The sequence below is a fragment of the Charadrius vociferus genome, unplaced genomic scaffold (genome assembly GCF_000708025.1).
Source record: "Charadrius vociferus isolate BGI_N301 unplaced genomic scaffold, ASM70802v2 scaffold621, whole genome shotgun sequence".
Lineage (NCBI taxonomy): Eukaryota > Metazoa > Chordata > Aves > Charadriiformes > Charadriidae > Charadrius > Charadrius vociferus.
In genome coordinates, this window is record NW_009646926.1 from 1,005,295 (window position 1) to 1,022,222 (window position 16,928).

The 16,928-nt window shown below is 48.3% G+C and overlaps 1 protein-coding gene across 1 annotated transcript; it reads left to right on the forward strand.

Moving 5' to 3' along the window:
* Positions 1 to 432: 432 nt before the first annotated feature.
* GINS3 (GINS complex subunit 3 (Psf3 homolog)) lies at positions 433 to 3,919 on the forward strand. The gene is made up of 2 exons (XM_009894513.1): positions 433 to 714; positions 3,676 to 3,919. Exons 1-2 carry the CDS (start codon positions 433 to 435, stop codon positions 3,904 to 3,906), a joined length of 513 nt encoding a protein of 170 aa, XP_009892815.1. The 3' UTR covers positions 3,907 to 3,919.
* The last annotated feature ends 13,009 nt before the right edge of the window (positions 3,920 to 16,928 follow it).

The following is a 16,928-nucleotide window of genomic DNA, read 5'->3' on the forward strand; positions in this document are numbered from 1 at the left end:
GGGGGACGGGGGAACGGGGACACACTACAGCTCCCAGCAGCCACCGCGCAAGGCGGGGGCGCGGGGTGTGCTGGGAGCTGTAGGCGCGCGGCCCGTAGGCCCGCTGCCTGCCCGGGCCCCTGCGGCACCCTGGTTTTGGGGTTACGGCGAGAAAATTTATGCTTCTGGCTACTTTTTTAAAAGTTAGGTTTACTTTCATTGTGTTCACGTTGCATGGCTTTTTTTCGTTCTTGTGCTTAGTAATCTGGCAGTTGTTAGATTATACAGCAGCAATAAACACTTCCATCAGTGTTCCCACAATAATTAACACCTCTAAAGTGTGCCTGTTTTATATTCCAATTGCAGTAGACCGTTCTGAAAACAAAGTTCACTTTTTGTAATGGTGGATCTTCGCTGCTAGAAGTTCACTGTCAGTCTTTGGGGTCACTTCACATGTATTTTCATGGCGCGGACAACTTCTGGTTTTTCTCATTGGTGCAGGGATCAAAGCTGGAGGTACCCTTGTGGCTTGCTAAAGGTCTACATGACAGCAAAAGAAGAATAATTTCTGTGGAACTGCCAAAGATTTACAAGGAAGCCTGGAGGACGGTGTTCAGTGCAGATGCCAATGTGGTCGATCTACATAAAATGGGGCCATACTACTACGGATTTGGCTCCCAGCTCCTGAATTTTGACAATCCAGAGAATCCTGACATAGCTCAGACAATCCTGCAGGCAAGTATCTGAGCTAAATCTTGAAATTTGGTTTTGTGTTTTTCTGTCTTCTGTTTCTTCCCAGCTGCTCAGCAGTCTTCAGGAAAAATATCCTGTTTTAATCCAAGTGACTTCTGTATTGAATATGGATTTTTAGATCAAGCTGTAGAACGAGGCTTTTGGCAACTGCACAGTCCAGTGGTGGAAGCCTCAAGTACACATCCAGGAGTGTAATTTTAACTTGGAGTTTCCATGCTGTAAATGCAGTATATCATAAAATCCTATAAAACAAGGCTAGAGGAGATGTAAGATTATTTAATCATGCCTGTGCTGCAAGGCAGAATTAATCCACCCTCTAGTACTTCTATTTTTCTACCCTGTTTTTAAAGCACTGTGGCGATGAGACTTCATACTGCTCTGGGCAATCGGTTTCAGTGCTTCGGCATCCTAATCTTAGAAGGTTTCCTCTAATGTCTGAACTAAAGCTCCTTCACAGGAACACAGGCTCTGTTCTGTTTGTCTCACAAAGTACACACTGAGAATAGATTCACAGAATCTCCTAGATTGGAAAAGACCTGTAAGATCATCTAGTCCAGTCATTAACCTAACACCGACAAGCCCACCACTAAACCATGTCCCTGAGCACTATATCTGCAGGACCTTAAATACCTCCAGGGATGGGGGCTGGGTAACGCGTTCCAATGCCTGATGACCCTTTCAGTAAAGAAATTCTTCCTAATATCCAATCTAAACTTCCCTTGGCACAACTTGAAGCCATTTTCTCTTGTTCTGTCACCTGTTACTTGACAGAACAGGTCAACTCCCACCTCTCTGCAACCTCCTTTCAGATAGTTGTAGAGAGGTTATTCTATTCCTTGCTGCAGCAGTCCCATTTCATTTGGTATCTCTTTGTGGGTCGTGCTTTCTAACCTCTGATTGTCCTTATTGTGCAGGGCTGGTATCTTTTCTGCATCCCCTGTGACCTGCAGTGCCCTGAACAGTGTACAGCCTCCTGCTCAGGACTTGTGCTGGGGAAAAAAAAAGATTGCTTTGTGAATTTTGTAGGCGGTGATGCTCTTTGCTCATCGTGGTGCAGCAGCTTGTTTTTCATGATAGACATTGATACGTGTTTGGTTTGCACTCCACAGTAGATGGTACAGATTGCATATGCAGACAATTGTTCTTCTTCCTGCGTTTGTATGGTTCCCTATTTCTGCCTTAATGTAAAACCTTAGATTAATCGCAGCTGAATTACATGCTATTGTTTTCACACCATTTTTCTAATTTGTCAGGATCATTATGAATTAAGAGTTCTGCTCCCCAACATGCTTGCAGTCATCCCCCCTCCTTCTCCTGCATGCTGTTTCGTAATGTAATAAGCATAACTTTGCTTCCTTTAGTAAGCTTATTAATTAATATATCAAACACTACTCAGTTCCCCCCTGCTGGACTCGACTCAATATGCTCTTCCCTCTTGACAGGAGTGATGGGTAATTGTCTTTACCGACCACCTACAGGCAGTTTAGCTAAATCATGCAAGAATACCCCATGACAGATACCTGTCTGCTGCTTTTCCTCCTTCACAAGGCATCCTACATCCTGCCACAGGGGAAACTAGGCTGGTCTCTCATAGTTTGTTCTTGGCAGGTCCGTGTTGGCTGTTACTCTTCTCTCTATTTTCTATCAGAAGTTTATGTATAATGTATTTGTTTCAGTATGTTTCCAGGAATTGATACTGATGGGTTTATAATTCCCTGGCTCTTCCTTCCTCTCCATCTCCTGTTTCTCTTTTAAAAGATAGATACCATCTTTGCCAGTTTCCGGACTTCTGTGCTCCATGAGCTTTTAAAGATAACCACTAACAGCTCTGAGATTTCTTCAGCCGGCTCTCTAAGTAGTCTGGATGATTGCTATTGGCTTTTTTTTTTCTTCCTTTTTCTTTTTTTTCTTCTTTCTCTAGTCTTCAAATGAAGGTTGCAGAGAGGCTTTAAAGCACTGCTGCTTTCTTGGAGTTACCCACTGAAAGCTTGCTTTCTGCATAGAGTAGGTGACCGCACCTTTCCTTGTCTTTTCTCTTTCTGCTAATGGACACCCTAGGAAAAAAGCCGTGTTAACACACATCACTTGTTGACAGAAAAATCAAAGCATGCGAAGTATGCTTTCTCTTTATTAAAAGCAAACAAGGGGGGAGTTGTGCTGCCTTAAATGAAACACCAAAAAAAACCTCTCTCCCAAATATTCAGGAACTATAAATGTGAAGTATAACTATTTGGTTAGCCAAAAATACTAATTTATAATATATTTATTCTGAAAGTAAATCTCTAAAATACTACAGTTCTGATGATTCTAAAATCAGCTTCTGAATAACATGGCAGTTTTCAGCGTTTTGACCTTTTTTTTTTTAATTCCCAAAAGCAAAGTTGAGGAGGGAAATAAAAATCCTTAAATATGTCTTGTTGCTTAGATTTTTAAAATGTTTTTTATTAGTTGTAGATATGGGTTTTTGACTTTTCTTGTGGTTAAGTGTGTTTTTTCACCACTGTAAAGCATTCAGTATGCTGGTTTGGCTTAACTTCCAGACCGTTCATGAGTTGCAGCTTGCATATTCCTGCAGCAGCTCCTGTGGCATGAGATTCATTCCATCTGCTCTAAAGCACTCGCTGCTTGTGAAGCGTGATGGAATAGATCGTAATTGTGTTATGCCCTGTGGTCTTCTATAACCTGTCATTAGGAAGTGGCCAAAATCTAATTCCGTGCTTGCTTCCCATCCAGTATATCAGGCACTTGCTCTCCCAGCTCAGGCAGGAAACGGTTTGTCTTTGTGTCCAGGGTTAATAAGTGCTACGCTGTTTGCAGACCCTCGGCTAGTGGTGAATTAGAGTCTGCACCTTTGGCTTTTCGGTCTTGCAAGCTCAGGCCTCTAGCATTTGAGCTGAAGAAGTCTCTGTGTTACCTGTCAGTAATTCTGCTTATCTTCTTTAGACGTTTATTAGCCGCTTTCGTCGTATCATGGACTCCTCTCAGAATGCCTATAACGAAGACACATCAGCGCTGGTGGCTCGGCTGGATGAATTGGAGCGAGCCTTATTTCGAGCTGGCCAGAAAGGGCTGAATGACTTCCAGTGCTGGGAAAAGGGACAGGCTTCTCAGATCACAGCTTCCAGTCTGGTCCAGAATTATGGGAAAAGAAAGTTCACAGATATGGACGGTTAAAAGCCTGAATAACGTGCAGCTACAGTGGGAGACACCAGGAGATTTACAGTCTGTCTGTCACAGAAGAGAAAGATGAATCAGCTTAGGGGAAGGACAGGCTCCCTGTTCACTAATGGGAATTCTTCGCTGTAACATCTTCGGATTAGACTACTGCAGATTTTAAAGGCAGACAGCAAGGATATGAAAAAATAGATCACATCACATCCCTGGATAGCTTTACTGCTTACTCATACCACTCCTGAGAATTTGCAGTTAAAGTATTTGCTAGGTGGCTGAAAGGGTTTGAGAGGATTTTCTAAAAGAGTAATTAATATTTATTATTCTTTATCTTCCAAATTGATATTTACAATACCAGATGTGTTTGGAAAAAAAGTGTAATTTTATGTATTTCATCTTGCCCTTCCCATTCCAGCCTCCAGGGAACAGCTGTTTCCAGGTTGCCTGTTCTTTGGAGAGCCCCACTGATGTGGAAGAAAAATGTGGTACAAGCCGCATTGAATTTTTCCCATGTATTTTACATGGAGGTGGAGCAGGTCGTCTTTGTGAGGCAGGAATGTTTTTCTTTGCTGAATTTTGTACACGGTGTTAGCGCCCTGGAGAAAAATACCTCTTCTAACCTGTGTAGCAAGCGAAGTGGCTGTGCAGGTCTCACAGGCTGCCTCATCCTCTTGCTTTCAGCCCTTGTGGGCTTGATGCTGCACGGGGTGGAGAATGTTCTCGTTTGACGCGAGTGGCTTTTGCGATGGATGCATCTCTATGATAGGTGTTGAACTCCTCCGCTTCTTTTACGGAGGAGGCAACAGAAGGCAACAAAGAGTTAGTCTGGACCAGATCAGAAGCAGCAACTTTAATGGAAACTCTTCCCCATTATCAACCCCTGAGCTATCTGTTTTCCCATGAGAAGTACTTCTGATGACTAAATTTGGTTAGTAGAAGGGACAGAGCAAATGAACTGAGTTTCCTTCATTCTGATCCATATAAATGATCCTAACAAATTGATCCTAGTAAATGTCATTCTTGGCAGTAGGAGTGACTGGAGTTGGAACTTGCTCAACAGCACAGTGGTTATCATCCCGGGTGGATGCCTTGAAACCTAGGTGATTTGAAGTCCAATTGGACTGGAAACAGAAAACAGATGGTTATCTCTGTAGGACTTAGTTCCCGTGGTCATCAGGATGGTTGTCCTTTGGAAGCAGGTATTAAACTTTTTACAGCTGCTTCTTAGAAGGTGGAACTTGCAGAGTGCCGAAGTGGAGGAGCCAGATTGTAATGCCACTGAGCGCTGCTTCTTCTGTGGGAATCGCTGGGAGATACGGCAAGATCCAAATCTTGGAAGAGTTGTTACTGGATTTGCAGATGTACCTGGATATTGGATACTTCAAACTGGAGACCTCAAGCACAAACGGTGCATGGCTGTTCCTTGGCCAGAGCTCTGCCTCTGGAGATGGTGAGAGGGGACAGCGTGCTGGCTTCACAAGCACCTTGGCATCTCTGCCTCCTGCCACAGGAGACTAATTGGAAGCTGTGCCTGACAGAGTATTGAAAGTATGTGCAAGATCAAATGCTGCTGCACTTAATGACTTAATGGCACATAATAGCCTATGCATATTCATGAAGCTTTTGTCTATTGTCCATTTCTGGAATTTTGTGTTGAATAAATATTTTGTAAGGGGACAATCGTAGTGTAATACGTCTGTTGTTAATTGCCCTGGAGCAGAAAAAATAGTTATAGATCAGAAAGTGCAGGTCTCTACAAAACTGTGGCCATGACAGATAATGCAGTCCTGCTGATATCATTCCCCTTCTCTTAGAGGTAACACAGTCAAGAGCTGCATTTGTGCAGTCAGCGAGTGTAGAAGTAATTCCTGTCTGACTTAGCCCACGTGGGGGGCTCTTTGCTCAAGTTGTGGGAGAGACACTGCCGACCAATCAGTAAGCTATTGATTTTATAAATTGCGTTTTTATGAAACACAACCTGGATGGAGGTGATTTCTGTGTTTTGACTTTGTTGCAGAGTGGTGGGTAGCGGGTGGAAATGGGCTGTGTCTGAGTTCGTACCCTGCTGCTCCAAGCAGTGTAGCACAAGCTTCACATAGCATGTCAAAGCTGTGTTCAGTGCTTCAGCTGCAAGGGAAGCAAGTTTTTAAGTCCATCTGTGAAGAGAAGCATTTTTGAATTGGAAGGATTATTTTAATGAGACAGTGGCTTTGAGATCTAGTTGGTTTATAAACAAAATCACTAGTTCATCAATTTCTGGGCTGGTTTTGGTTGACTATCCAAACTTATTTTCCTACGTTTGTAAGAACGTTTTTCTTCTCTATTGCTGGGTGCAAAATCCAAGCAGATGGTTGCTCATTTGCCAACATTTTGTGCAGCTACTTTCAGAGTGGGGAGGAAAAATCCCTGAAGTAGTCCACAATGTCACTGGCTTCCGGTAAGTAGGCAATGTCACTTTTAGTAACCCTGAGTGTTTAGAAATAAACACCCGTAAGACCCTTAAAAAATCTGATCCTGTAACTTTAAATTACAGCATTTGGTTAGTAGATTTGGTATTCTGTTGATTTTTTTTTTCTTTTTTGTTTTTTTCCTTGCTGGCTGGAGTGTGTTTTTTTTCTGTCCAGAAATAAAACAAAGGAGTGCTCTGTACTTTTTATGAACACTGACTGTCCTTTATGATTGCACCGCAGCAAGATATAAGTTAGAGGAGTTTGAACTTGTGTATTTTCAGACTGACACAATAAATTGTCATTACAGAACTATACAAAAGAAGTCTGAAAAGGACTTCCAAGTGTCACTTCTCCCCATTTCCCTCAGCTATTGAACTGGAGGCTACTGATGTTTATGAGAAAGCAGTCCATAGACACATTTTACAGTATTGCCACAGTGGTTTTAGTTGCAATCAAATAAAAAAACAGGCAAAATTTGAGATGCTGATTAGTTATGTGTTCACATAAGAATATTTATTTGGATTTTAATGACCTGTTTTTGAGAAGAGATATGAGCTGACCTGGCCCCATCCTTCCCCTAAAGCAAAGAGTTGGACTCAGTGATCCTTATGGGTCCCTTCCAACTTGAGATACTCTATAATTAGTCCCATCTAATCCATCTTGGGCTGATGTTTGTCCAGCCAGGCCTTTGGAAGTCGCCTCTGCAGGAGAACCCACAACCCCCCTAGGCAGTCTGTTCCCGTGCCTGGCTGCAATGTATGATGAACAAAGTTGGAGCTGCACATTCACTAACACTGCAGAAGTCACAGTCTGTCAAGCTTCCTGGCAGTGAATTCCTGTTGGAATGGTTGGTGAAGCTGAAAAGTTTTCCTCACCTGAGTTTTACATTAACTTCTTGTAAAATTCTCAACTCCTTTTATTAATCTCTTCCCTGTATTTTTTCAAGCAAGTGAGGCAGCCATGGAGGTTTAACCCCTGGTTGAATACAAATAGCTTTGCAACCAGCACATACACACTTTCTCACCTATCTAAATTACCCTTTCACAAAACATTCATGTTTCTTAGTCTCCTTTGCGCTAAACAATGTCTTAGTTTGTCCTCTGGCATTGATTTATTTTTGGTCAGCAGAATGAAGCAGTTCATGGCTTCTGCCAGCATGGAAGCAAGAGGTGGTGTCATTCGGACCAACAGCAACCAGGAGGAGCAGCAGCAAGAAATATTTTAAGAACTGACCTACTGTAACACCACGTATTATTTTTATGAGAGAAACAGGGGTACATAACTGAGGTAGGAGCACAAGCCTTTCTGATCTTGATCGGTGATTTTCTACCCATTTTTTGGTGACCAGCTTTTACAAGAGCTTCATTCAAAATTTTGATTGAACTAGCTGCTTAATAGACGTGATGTAATCAGTAGAGGCACAGTGAATGCTTTCTTCACACAGCTGCTTCTGTCCCCACATGTGCTTTTTATAAAACACATTGTTTGGTAGCATAGCATATGGCTCAGGAGTTCGTGGTTTTATTTAAAAAAACTAGCTATTCATCTAGCGCTGCCTCTGCCTGGCAGGAGGCAACTCAGAGCCTCAGGTTCCTTTTCTGACAAACAAAGGTAACCCTCCTTTATTAAGAGTGTGTTTTGCCTTCTGGATTGTAGGCAGCGTCTTTGTTACAGCAAATATGCCAGCCAGATTTTCCCAGGTCTGCTGCACCTGCCAGAGACAGATGCTTACTTGGTAAGTTCTTGTCAGAGCTAAAAGATTCCCTTTGTCAGAAATCACTCTGGCTTCCTTGATTGTTCCCATGAAACCCTTACTGCCAGGCTTCTTCAGGACTGCCACATATCTGATAAGATAAGTGCTTTTCGCACTCTCTGACCTTCTCTCCTGCCTGAATAGCCACTTGGACCTACAGAGAGTGGCTAAGTGGGCAGTTCTGAGCCCACGTTTCTCCCCTGTTTTTTCTGATCTTACCAGCTCAGGAGTGCTTTCACTAGAGTTGACGGCAGCCTGAGCAGAATTGTCGGTGGGACTTGGCGCAAAAACTGGTGGAAGGATAATGGATTGCCCTGGTTTCATCATGTCACATGATTGAGTAATGGGGCAAGACCATGCATGCTTCCAGCTTATGTCTGATGGTTTTGCTTTGCAAGGCTGGCTTTGGGAGCTGAACTCTAGTGGCTGTAACATGCTTTTCTGTGTTTTATGCTGATAAGGCAATGTCACTCAAGTCTGGGGCAGGCAGATGCTGCTTTTGAAAGAAGCTTTGCCAGTTTGGGCTTCCCTTGAACATGTCTCCTGACCAGCTGAGTACTTCCCTTGAGTTGTATCTCCTGCTGCAGTGCTGCTGATGGAGAGCTGCTTCTTACTTCTAGGCCCAGGGGGGCTTTTGGTTATGGGAACAGCTGATGGCCTTTGTTCTGCAGCTAAAGCTGACAGTGGTGTCAGCAGGACCTTGAGGATGGCATCAACCTGCTAATGTCATGCATACATTGCTATGAACAGGATGCCAACCTGCTGTGGCTGGGCTGGAGCTGAACATACATGTTACTAGTGCGTTGAGTTTTTATCTAGTTTATTGTGTCCTCTGACCCTGTGTGCACAAATCAATCTGATCCTTTTAGCACTAAGATACTTTGGCAATGAATCAGGGTCAGTGAAGCTGGAAGCTTCACATTGTGCTCTCTGCTCAAACAGTATCATCATCTCAGCCTATGTAGATACACGGTCGGGCTGGAGCTTTATACCCTGCTGGTGTTATGCAGTTTTAGCGACACCATCTTGCTCCTTTTCTGCCAGAGTCTGCAGTAACCTCTGTGCTGCTGGCTGAAGTGCACATGTTGGGTTTTCCCAGTAGTTCCTGTGCAAGTTTGAAACGATGACCATGGGAAGGCCGTGGCCTGGAAGGGCCTGTGCATGCACTGCTTGTCAGCAGCCAGGAGAGGGGGCACCGAGCTTAAGGCATTGTTTTTGTGCAGGTCCTACTGTAATTGTTTTAAGTTGTAGGTAGCAAGAAGCCTATTTGGCCTGTGAGATCAAACTAGGTGTCTAAGTTACTTTGTGTTGTATCTGCGAGGCAAAACCACAATTCAAGTGAGATTCAAAGCGGAGTTTAGGTTGTGGTACCTTGTCCTAGATTTGAGCACACAAGAAGAGTGGATGTCATGATTGGCAGAGGCAATGAAAATGAACTTCTACTGATTGCTGCGTAAGGAGGGAAGCAGTGAGAAAACTGCCAAGAAAGAGTAGCAGAGGAGGAGATGGGCAGACACTTGGCTGTGCCGCTTCAGTCAATGTGCTGGCTACAACCTGAGCGGGTGCAGGACTTGCTTGGTGCCGGAGCAGTCAGTGCCCCAAGGGGTCCTGCGGCACTGTGGTGGGCTGGGAGGGGTGGGCTGCAGGAGTTAGTGCCGTGGCTTCTGCTGCCTTCTCCTTCACAAAATGCTGCTTGCTCATTCCTCCCTTGGACAGCCTGACAAGAGGAGTTAGGATTAAGTGTGTGTTTAAAGGCTGCGATTCACAGAGATCAGAGAGGGAAGAGACCAGCAGGTTGTCCGCGCATCTGTTCTCTGCTTGCCAGCCTGAGTGCAGTGTTCAACACATACCATCCAGAAATTCAAAGCCCTTCTGCCAGGGACAAATTTGCCATCCTGTGGGCCCTGGCTACCGTGGATGGAGCTGTGGCTGTTCCCATTTTTACGATACGCCCTCAATAATTTTTCTGGGACAATGAGAGGCAGGGAGAAGAAGTAAAGTTGTATCTGCCCTCTTCTCCCCACCACTTGTTAGAGGGAGCTCTCCTCGGTGCCAAGGAGTAAGAAAAGCAGCCTTGGAGAAGTTGCCACCCACGGTAGCTGTGGAAACGTTTGGTCATGGGAAGGCAGTCAGCTGCATGGAGCAAGGCAGGGGGTGGCAGCCACAGCAGTCCCTTTGGGTCTGCTTGGGCAGGAGACAAGAGGTGTGAAGAGATGCTGGGAAGCACAGCAGTCAGGGAGAGGGGGAGTATCCGGAGGCTCTCAGGAAGCAGGTCAGCATTCAGAGTGGTACTCCTTCATTTGAAGGGGTCCCAAAGTGCCTCCACTTACCATTGTAAACAGTGTAACGTCTCGGGAAATAAACTGCAGGAGCATTTCTAGGCTGCGCATCATCGCGTGGTTTGTCTGAGACCAAAGACTGGGGTGAAGAGAGCTGGAGATGTGCAGGGAGGTAAAGGACAGGAGGAAGAGGAGAAGGGAGGAGCTGGAGACGGGCTCAGGGAGTGAAAGAGAACCCAGAGGGGGCTTGAGACAAGAGGGAAGAGGAAGACAGTGAGCTTCCACCTCCCCCAGGCACTATTTCCATTGAGTATGCTTAAGAGGTTTTGCTTCCCAGAGGAAATTGCTCCTGGGAACCTCTTTTTCCCTGGGCGCTGAGGGCTAGCCAGACTTCCCTGCGCAGGTCCCAGGCTAGCAGGGAGCCTGGCAGAGCCAACCGCACGCTGCTGCTCCTGTGGGAGCTGCATACAGGAGAGCACAGTGGCACTAAGAGCAATGTGCTGCTGCTGCTGGGCCACTCCTCGGCTGCTGTGGAAAATTACAAGGGGCGGCGCAGCCCCAAAAAGCCAAGGCATTTGTTCTGGTTTTCGAAACACTTCATTAATGTCATTGACAATACCAGCAGGTTCCTGAGATTAGCACGCTGCTATTTTTGAAGAGTTATTTCTCCTGGCAGGCTGCCAAGCATTGCCAGCGGCCTTAGTATCCTTTCTATCTGGACTGGCAGGACACGCTGTGGTCTCTCACCTTTCATTAGCCTCTATAAAGCCATACAGCTACAGCTCTTTACAATGCTGCCCTGCGACTTGGGGGAAACGTACCTTCTTCAGGTTTTCCAGCTAGCCCTGTGGCAAGGCAGAAATCCCTTGTGTTTTGTGAGGGAATCTGCTTTTCCTCTAGGTGCTGGGTTGCAGGCAAGGCATGGGCAGCACCCAGGCTGAGCAGGGTTTGGGGTAGGAGGGGCATGTAGGGACAGAGATGGAGTTTGCAGGGTGCAGTGTGTACCACCTCAGGCTGCTCTCTGGCTGTGCCAAGGTCTAATTGCAGAGTTTCGGGCACAGCTCCTGAGGGGAACGGCACATCATGCTGATGGAGCAGGTGAGGGATGTGGCTGCCTAGGTGCCATGTTCCTGGGCAGGGACGCAGCTGCAGCCCCTGTGTCAGGATGTGGCATTGCTGGAGTAGGATGAGGGGTAATGGGCACAAGCTTGAACACAGGAAGTTCCATCTTAACATGAGGAGGAACTTCTTTACTTTGAGGGTAGTGGAGCACTGGAACAGGCTGCCCAGAGAGGTTGTGGAGTCTCCCACTCTGGAGACATTCCAAACCCACCTGGTCGCCGTCCTGTGCAACCTGTTGTAGGTGACCCTGCTCTAGCAGGGGGGTTGGACTAGATGATCTCCAGAGGTCCCTTCCAACCCTGACCATTCTGTGATTCTGTGAGTCATGGAGAAAGGAGCTGGAATTCCCTGGGGGAAGGTGAGGTTCTTCTGCTCATCAGCTCAGCCCCCTTGGAAACACAGATCTTGGGGCCTGCTTCTTCCCAGCTCCAGCTGGAAGAGGTAGGAGTATAGCAGCACCGCAGGACCAAACCCATTTCATACTGGAATTCTCTCCTAAGTGTGTCTTTAGAGCCTGATGTGATATCCGAGCTGTGCTTGAGTCAAATGGCACTCAAATTGCAAACTGGTCTTATCCCTGTTTCAGGCTCAGGTTCTCATTGACAACTGCTCATTAAAAGCATTTTACTTTCAATTAGCCTATGGAATGGAGGGGGGACCCCAAGGGTGAAGACTGCTTTAAAGTTTGGAAGCCATCTTCTGTTTATGCTGGGATCCTGTAAGATCAGAGAAAAATAGTTTCACTGTCAGAAATCCCAGTTTGCCTGCAGATGAGCTTGAGAAACTGCAACCCCGAAGACAGTCCCAGCCTTACCCCGCCTCCAGATTTCCCTGGGCCTAGAAACCAGTCCCTCAAGGGCTCTGGGTTCTCCCTAGGTAAAGCAGAAGCATGAGGAGGATTATGACAAACCCTCAAAACAGGGAGGTTTTTTTGCTGGACGTAAAAAGCAAATTTTTCCCTGACTTCAGATCAAGAAGCTGCCAAATGCTTAGGATGCTGTGTGGCTTTTTTTTTTTTTTTTTTTCCTCAGGCTTTAGAGCAAAAAGAGGAGCGAGCAGATGACCATGTGGCAATGTAGCCCTGTAGCTGGGGGGCTTGGCAGCAGTGCACTTGGGAGGAAGCAGTAGAGCAGGTACAGAAATCAAGGCACCATCAAAACAATCCTCAAATGTGCCTGTTTCTCTTACTGCAGCGTGGGTGTGTCTTGGTGGGTAGGCTCCCATCACAGCAGTGATTGAAGATGAGCTCATTGCCTTTGCCTCGCTTACAAATGCAAGGTTTGCAATTTGTTTAGGTGTTTTAATTGACACCTGGGGCAGTAGGAGCTGATGCATCCTGCAGCCCTTTCCTAAGTGATTTTCTTGCCCGTGGGTGGCTGAAGGGTCACTTTTACTGCTGGCATGCAGCTCTGCGGCTGGTGTCGGGGAGTGGAGGGCTTGTGGGGGGAGCCATGCACAGGTCTTAGCCATCATCCTGTTGGAGTCGCACCCTTTGCAAAGGCTTTCAGAGAAGAGTCCCTCCTCCCGTGTGCTGGCAGAGATGCAAGGAGCGCTGGTGGAGTCCTGAGGAGAGCTGGTGGAGCAGAGCAGAGCTGGGCACAGCCTGTGTTTTCCTGGGCAGGGTTGTACCCCATTGTACTGCCTCTGTGATTCTGGGCTGGCACCAGTGACACCAGTAGGGTTACTCCAAGTTTGCACCAAATCAGCAGGGTTTATTGCAGTCGTAGTGGATTTACCAAGCCCTGCCTGGAGGCTGAGCTGTGATTTTTCCTTTCAGTTTGGCCTCTCAGGTGCACAAATGCAGATCTAGCTGCCCCGCTGTGAGTCTGTCCCATGCTGACACAGGCAGAATGGGGTGAACGGATCATCGCCTCCCTGGATGGCCAGGTCTCGTGGCAGCCACACTGATGAGCACTGCTCTGGATTTACACCACTGTCCTCCAACTGAAACCCTCCCTGTCCAGCCCTGGGCATGCAGTGGCATTTAACCCCTGACCATCTCTGCAAAGCCCCTCACCCCCAAAGTGCCCTGAGTCCAGCTGGCCAGGCTGCACCCAGCATCTTGGGGTTGGCAGGGCAGGATGGCGGGGGGAAAGGAAAGTCACTGTGAATCGGGCCTTGGGAACAGCATCTGCTTTGTGGCAGAGACCACTTTCATCTCCTTAGCCATAGCCTCAATCGTAGAATCAGCAGGATGCTAATTAATTGAGAGGCACTCAGCGACAGACATTGAGATTCCTCCTGGCTTTAAGTGGAAGTCTTTTGGGTTTGGCAGTTGTAGCTGGCTGCTCTCCTAACACCAGTGGTCTGCCTTGGGGCTAAAGCCCTGTGTGGGGGTGTCTCCACACTGGTTATCCCACAGCTGCCCATCCCTCTTGGCTGGCTCTGGCTGGGGCCGGGGTGTCCCCACACCAATGAGATGATGCCACATCTGTGTGCTGCTGGTTAAGCACCCACATCAGACTCCTGCTCCTGGCTCTCAGCCGAGGGCACCAGCAGACGGGGGGGAAGTCTGTGACCCACCACACCCCTCACCCTGCCTCTCCCCAGCCCTTCTGGCCTGGAGCTGGCCCCTCACCTCCACCCTGAATGCCCACAAGCCAATTAAACACAGCATGTTAACTGGCTGTGACAGCTCATTTTGTTATCTTTGTTTTAGTTATTGATGGGGTATGTATGACTGGATTCATAGTGAAGGTCAGTGCCAGGCTGAGCCAGAGCCCCTTGTTTGGTCCACCCCAGGACATGGGATGGAGCTCCAGAAGCTCTGCCAGGACCAGCTGTAAGCAGTCACACAGCCAGCAGCAACAATGTGAAGGATGATTTTACCCCAGGGTTGTGCAGCGCCCTGCCGCAGGAGGACATGGAGGCTGGAAAAGAAATTGGGTTGAAAGAGTGAAAACCACTCATTCGCGGGCCACTTGACATAAGGATTGGACTTAAAGCTCCTGAGCTGGGAGGATGCACAGGCCAGGATAGCACCTGGTATCCAGCCATCCCCAAAGCAGCTTGGTGACTTAATATTAGTTATGTCTTGTGCTTCTCCTCTAAGGGACAGGGCTAAAATGGGCAGGAGAGGATGAGCGGGCAGGGAGACGTGTGCTGTTTGGCTGGCTTGGTGTTCCCACACATGCAGCCCGGCATTGCTCCTGGTGCCAAGTGGTGTCCGTGCTGCTCTTCAATGGGAAACTGCTGAAATTCAATGCCTTCAGCTTGGGCAGGCGTGGTAGGGGCTGGAGGGGCAGCAGGCTGGCCACCCGGAGGGGCTGGACCTGCAGGCAGGCAGGCTGGCAGCTGCATGTAGGGCAGGGGAGCATGTTTAACTCTCCACCGTTCCCTGAGCGCCTGCACTTTCATCCTGGCTAAAAAAAGTTGGGTGCCTTGAGAAAAGGACTTTAGAAATGTTGGCTCCTGCTTCCCATCACTGGTGGGTCAGGGGATCCTCAAGTCCCCCCATCTCCAGACATGCACAGGGAGTTTGATGGAGGCTCTCCAGAGAGGAGCAGCTGCCAAGTGAAGAGGCAATGAGGGATTGTGAGGATACATTGGTGGGTTTTGGTTAAAAGCTCCAAAATCCCGACTGAGGCACTCAAACATACTGAATGTGCTTTTCCAAGGAGCTGGAGAGCCAAGAGAGGAAGGTTTATGGTCCTCCAGCAAGCCATGAGCCGTGGGAGGAAGGTCTGAAGACCTGCTTCTGTGGTGGAGAGGGCTCCGTTGCAAAGGGGTGATGTTAAGAGTTAACCTGCTGTCCCGGGCCACCGTGTGACGGTTCCTTTGGCCAGCCCTCTGCCTCGCTCCCCAACATCCACCAGGTCTGCAGCCCAAATGCAGTGCAATGAGAGAGCACATTAACGAAAGGCCAGCTGAAATCGTTAGGATTGATGGATCCCCTCCAGAGCTAGAGGTATTGATCAGCTGCGGGCCAAGGAGAAGGTCAGGGGCAGAGCTGGTGGGGCGCAGGCAGGGGAAGCTGGGTATTCGGCTGCTGCTGTGAAGTCTTTCAGGACGAGCAAGGACGAAGGGCTGTGGGCGGTTGCTCAGGCCCCTCCAGATGCCTTCTCCTGCCTGGGCGAGGACTGGCTGTGCTGGAGCCCCTCCTACATGTGCTGCTCTGCCCCGCTGCATCCCCCAACCCGACCCAGGCACCTGTCGGGGAAGCAGATTCCTGGAAAACCCCAGGTGTGCTCCTTGTGCTCCAGGCTCCTCTCTTTTCATGACTGTGACCGTAGGGAGCCCCCAGCCCTCAGGGCAGAGCTTGCTCCACATAGAGAATTAATTCACTCCTTGCTGGTTTTACCCAAGGCTTTGCTGTCCCTCCTGTGTGACAGCCCCTCCTTGGCTCTGCCACCCACCCAGGAGCCTGGCCCAGCGCCCCAGCCTGGCTCCATCTAGGATGTGCTGACGAAGTCCTGGGAGTTTGGGTGGCGCAAAAGAGCGGGTTTGGCTCACCTGCATCAGTCTCTGCCTGCACAAGCAAAGGAGTGCCAAAGCCACCCAGGGCTACTGTGGCCACCTGCGAGACTCCCTGAGAGCACCCCTGGCCCAGGGACATGTGTATCAGGCCAGGCTTAGGTTTGAGCTAGAGCAGCTTATTTTCATGGGCAGCCTGCTGATGTGTCCACCACAGGCAATGGGCATCTGCCACCTTCCAGGGAGAGGTGGTGGGTGACCCATCCCACCAGAGCTCCCTGCAGTTTGAGCGCAGAGGGGAGAACCCATATCCAGCCTTCTGCAGGGATCAGCAGCATCTTGCTGCCTCAGCGGGTGGGTTGCTGGGCTCACCTGCTGGCTCACTCACCTTTCCGATGTCAGAAGCCAAATATAATCTGCTTTCAAAAAATCTGCCCTGCCAGCCTGAGGGTCTCCGCACCCCTGGGAAAGCGGTCTGTGTTTCGAGACCTAAGTGCCCTCAGCTGCTGGCACGTCCTGGTCTCACCACAAGGTGATCTTGGTATGTGCTCATGAGGCTCCCTGGTACCCAGGCAGGAGTGAGACCCCTTTCCCACCTCCTGGCCAAGCTACACGCAACCAGCCAGCGGAGACGTGCAGCCCCCAGCCCGCCTGGCCTCTGCGTCCCCAAATGCAATTGGCGGCAATCGAGTAATGGTGGAAACTCTGAGAACAATTGGGTCTCCCCACTCCATCACCCTCCTCCTTAAATCATTGCGGCAGCTTGCCGTCAAGAGAAGCCAGCCCTTGGAAATGGCGTTATCCGGCTCTCCAGGGGAAGCTAAGAGTGGGTAACTTTGCTCCATCGCGAAGGGTGCTGTGTAATTGAAAATGCTGATTAATGCTGGCTTTGAGAACATGCTGGTCTCTGGCCTTGGAGGAGCGAGACCCTGCTGCTGTCTCACACCTGTCAACTTTCTAAATGCATCCCGCACACATGCAGTCACTCTCCAAACAGCTTGGCTCAGC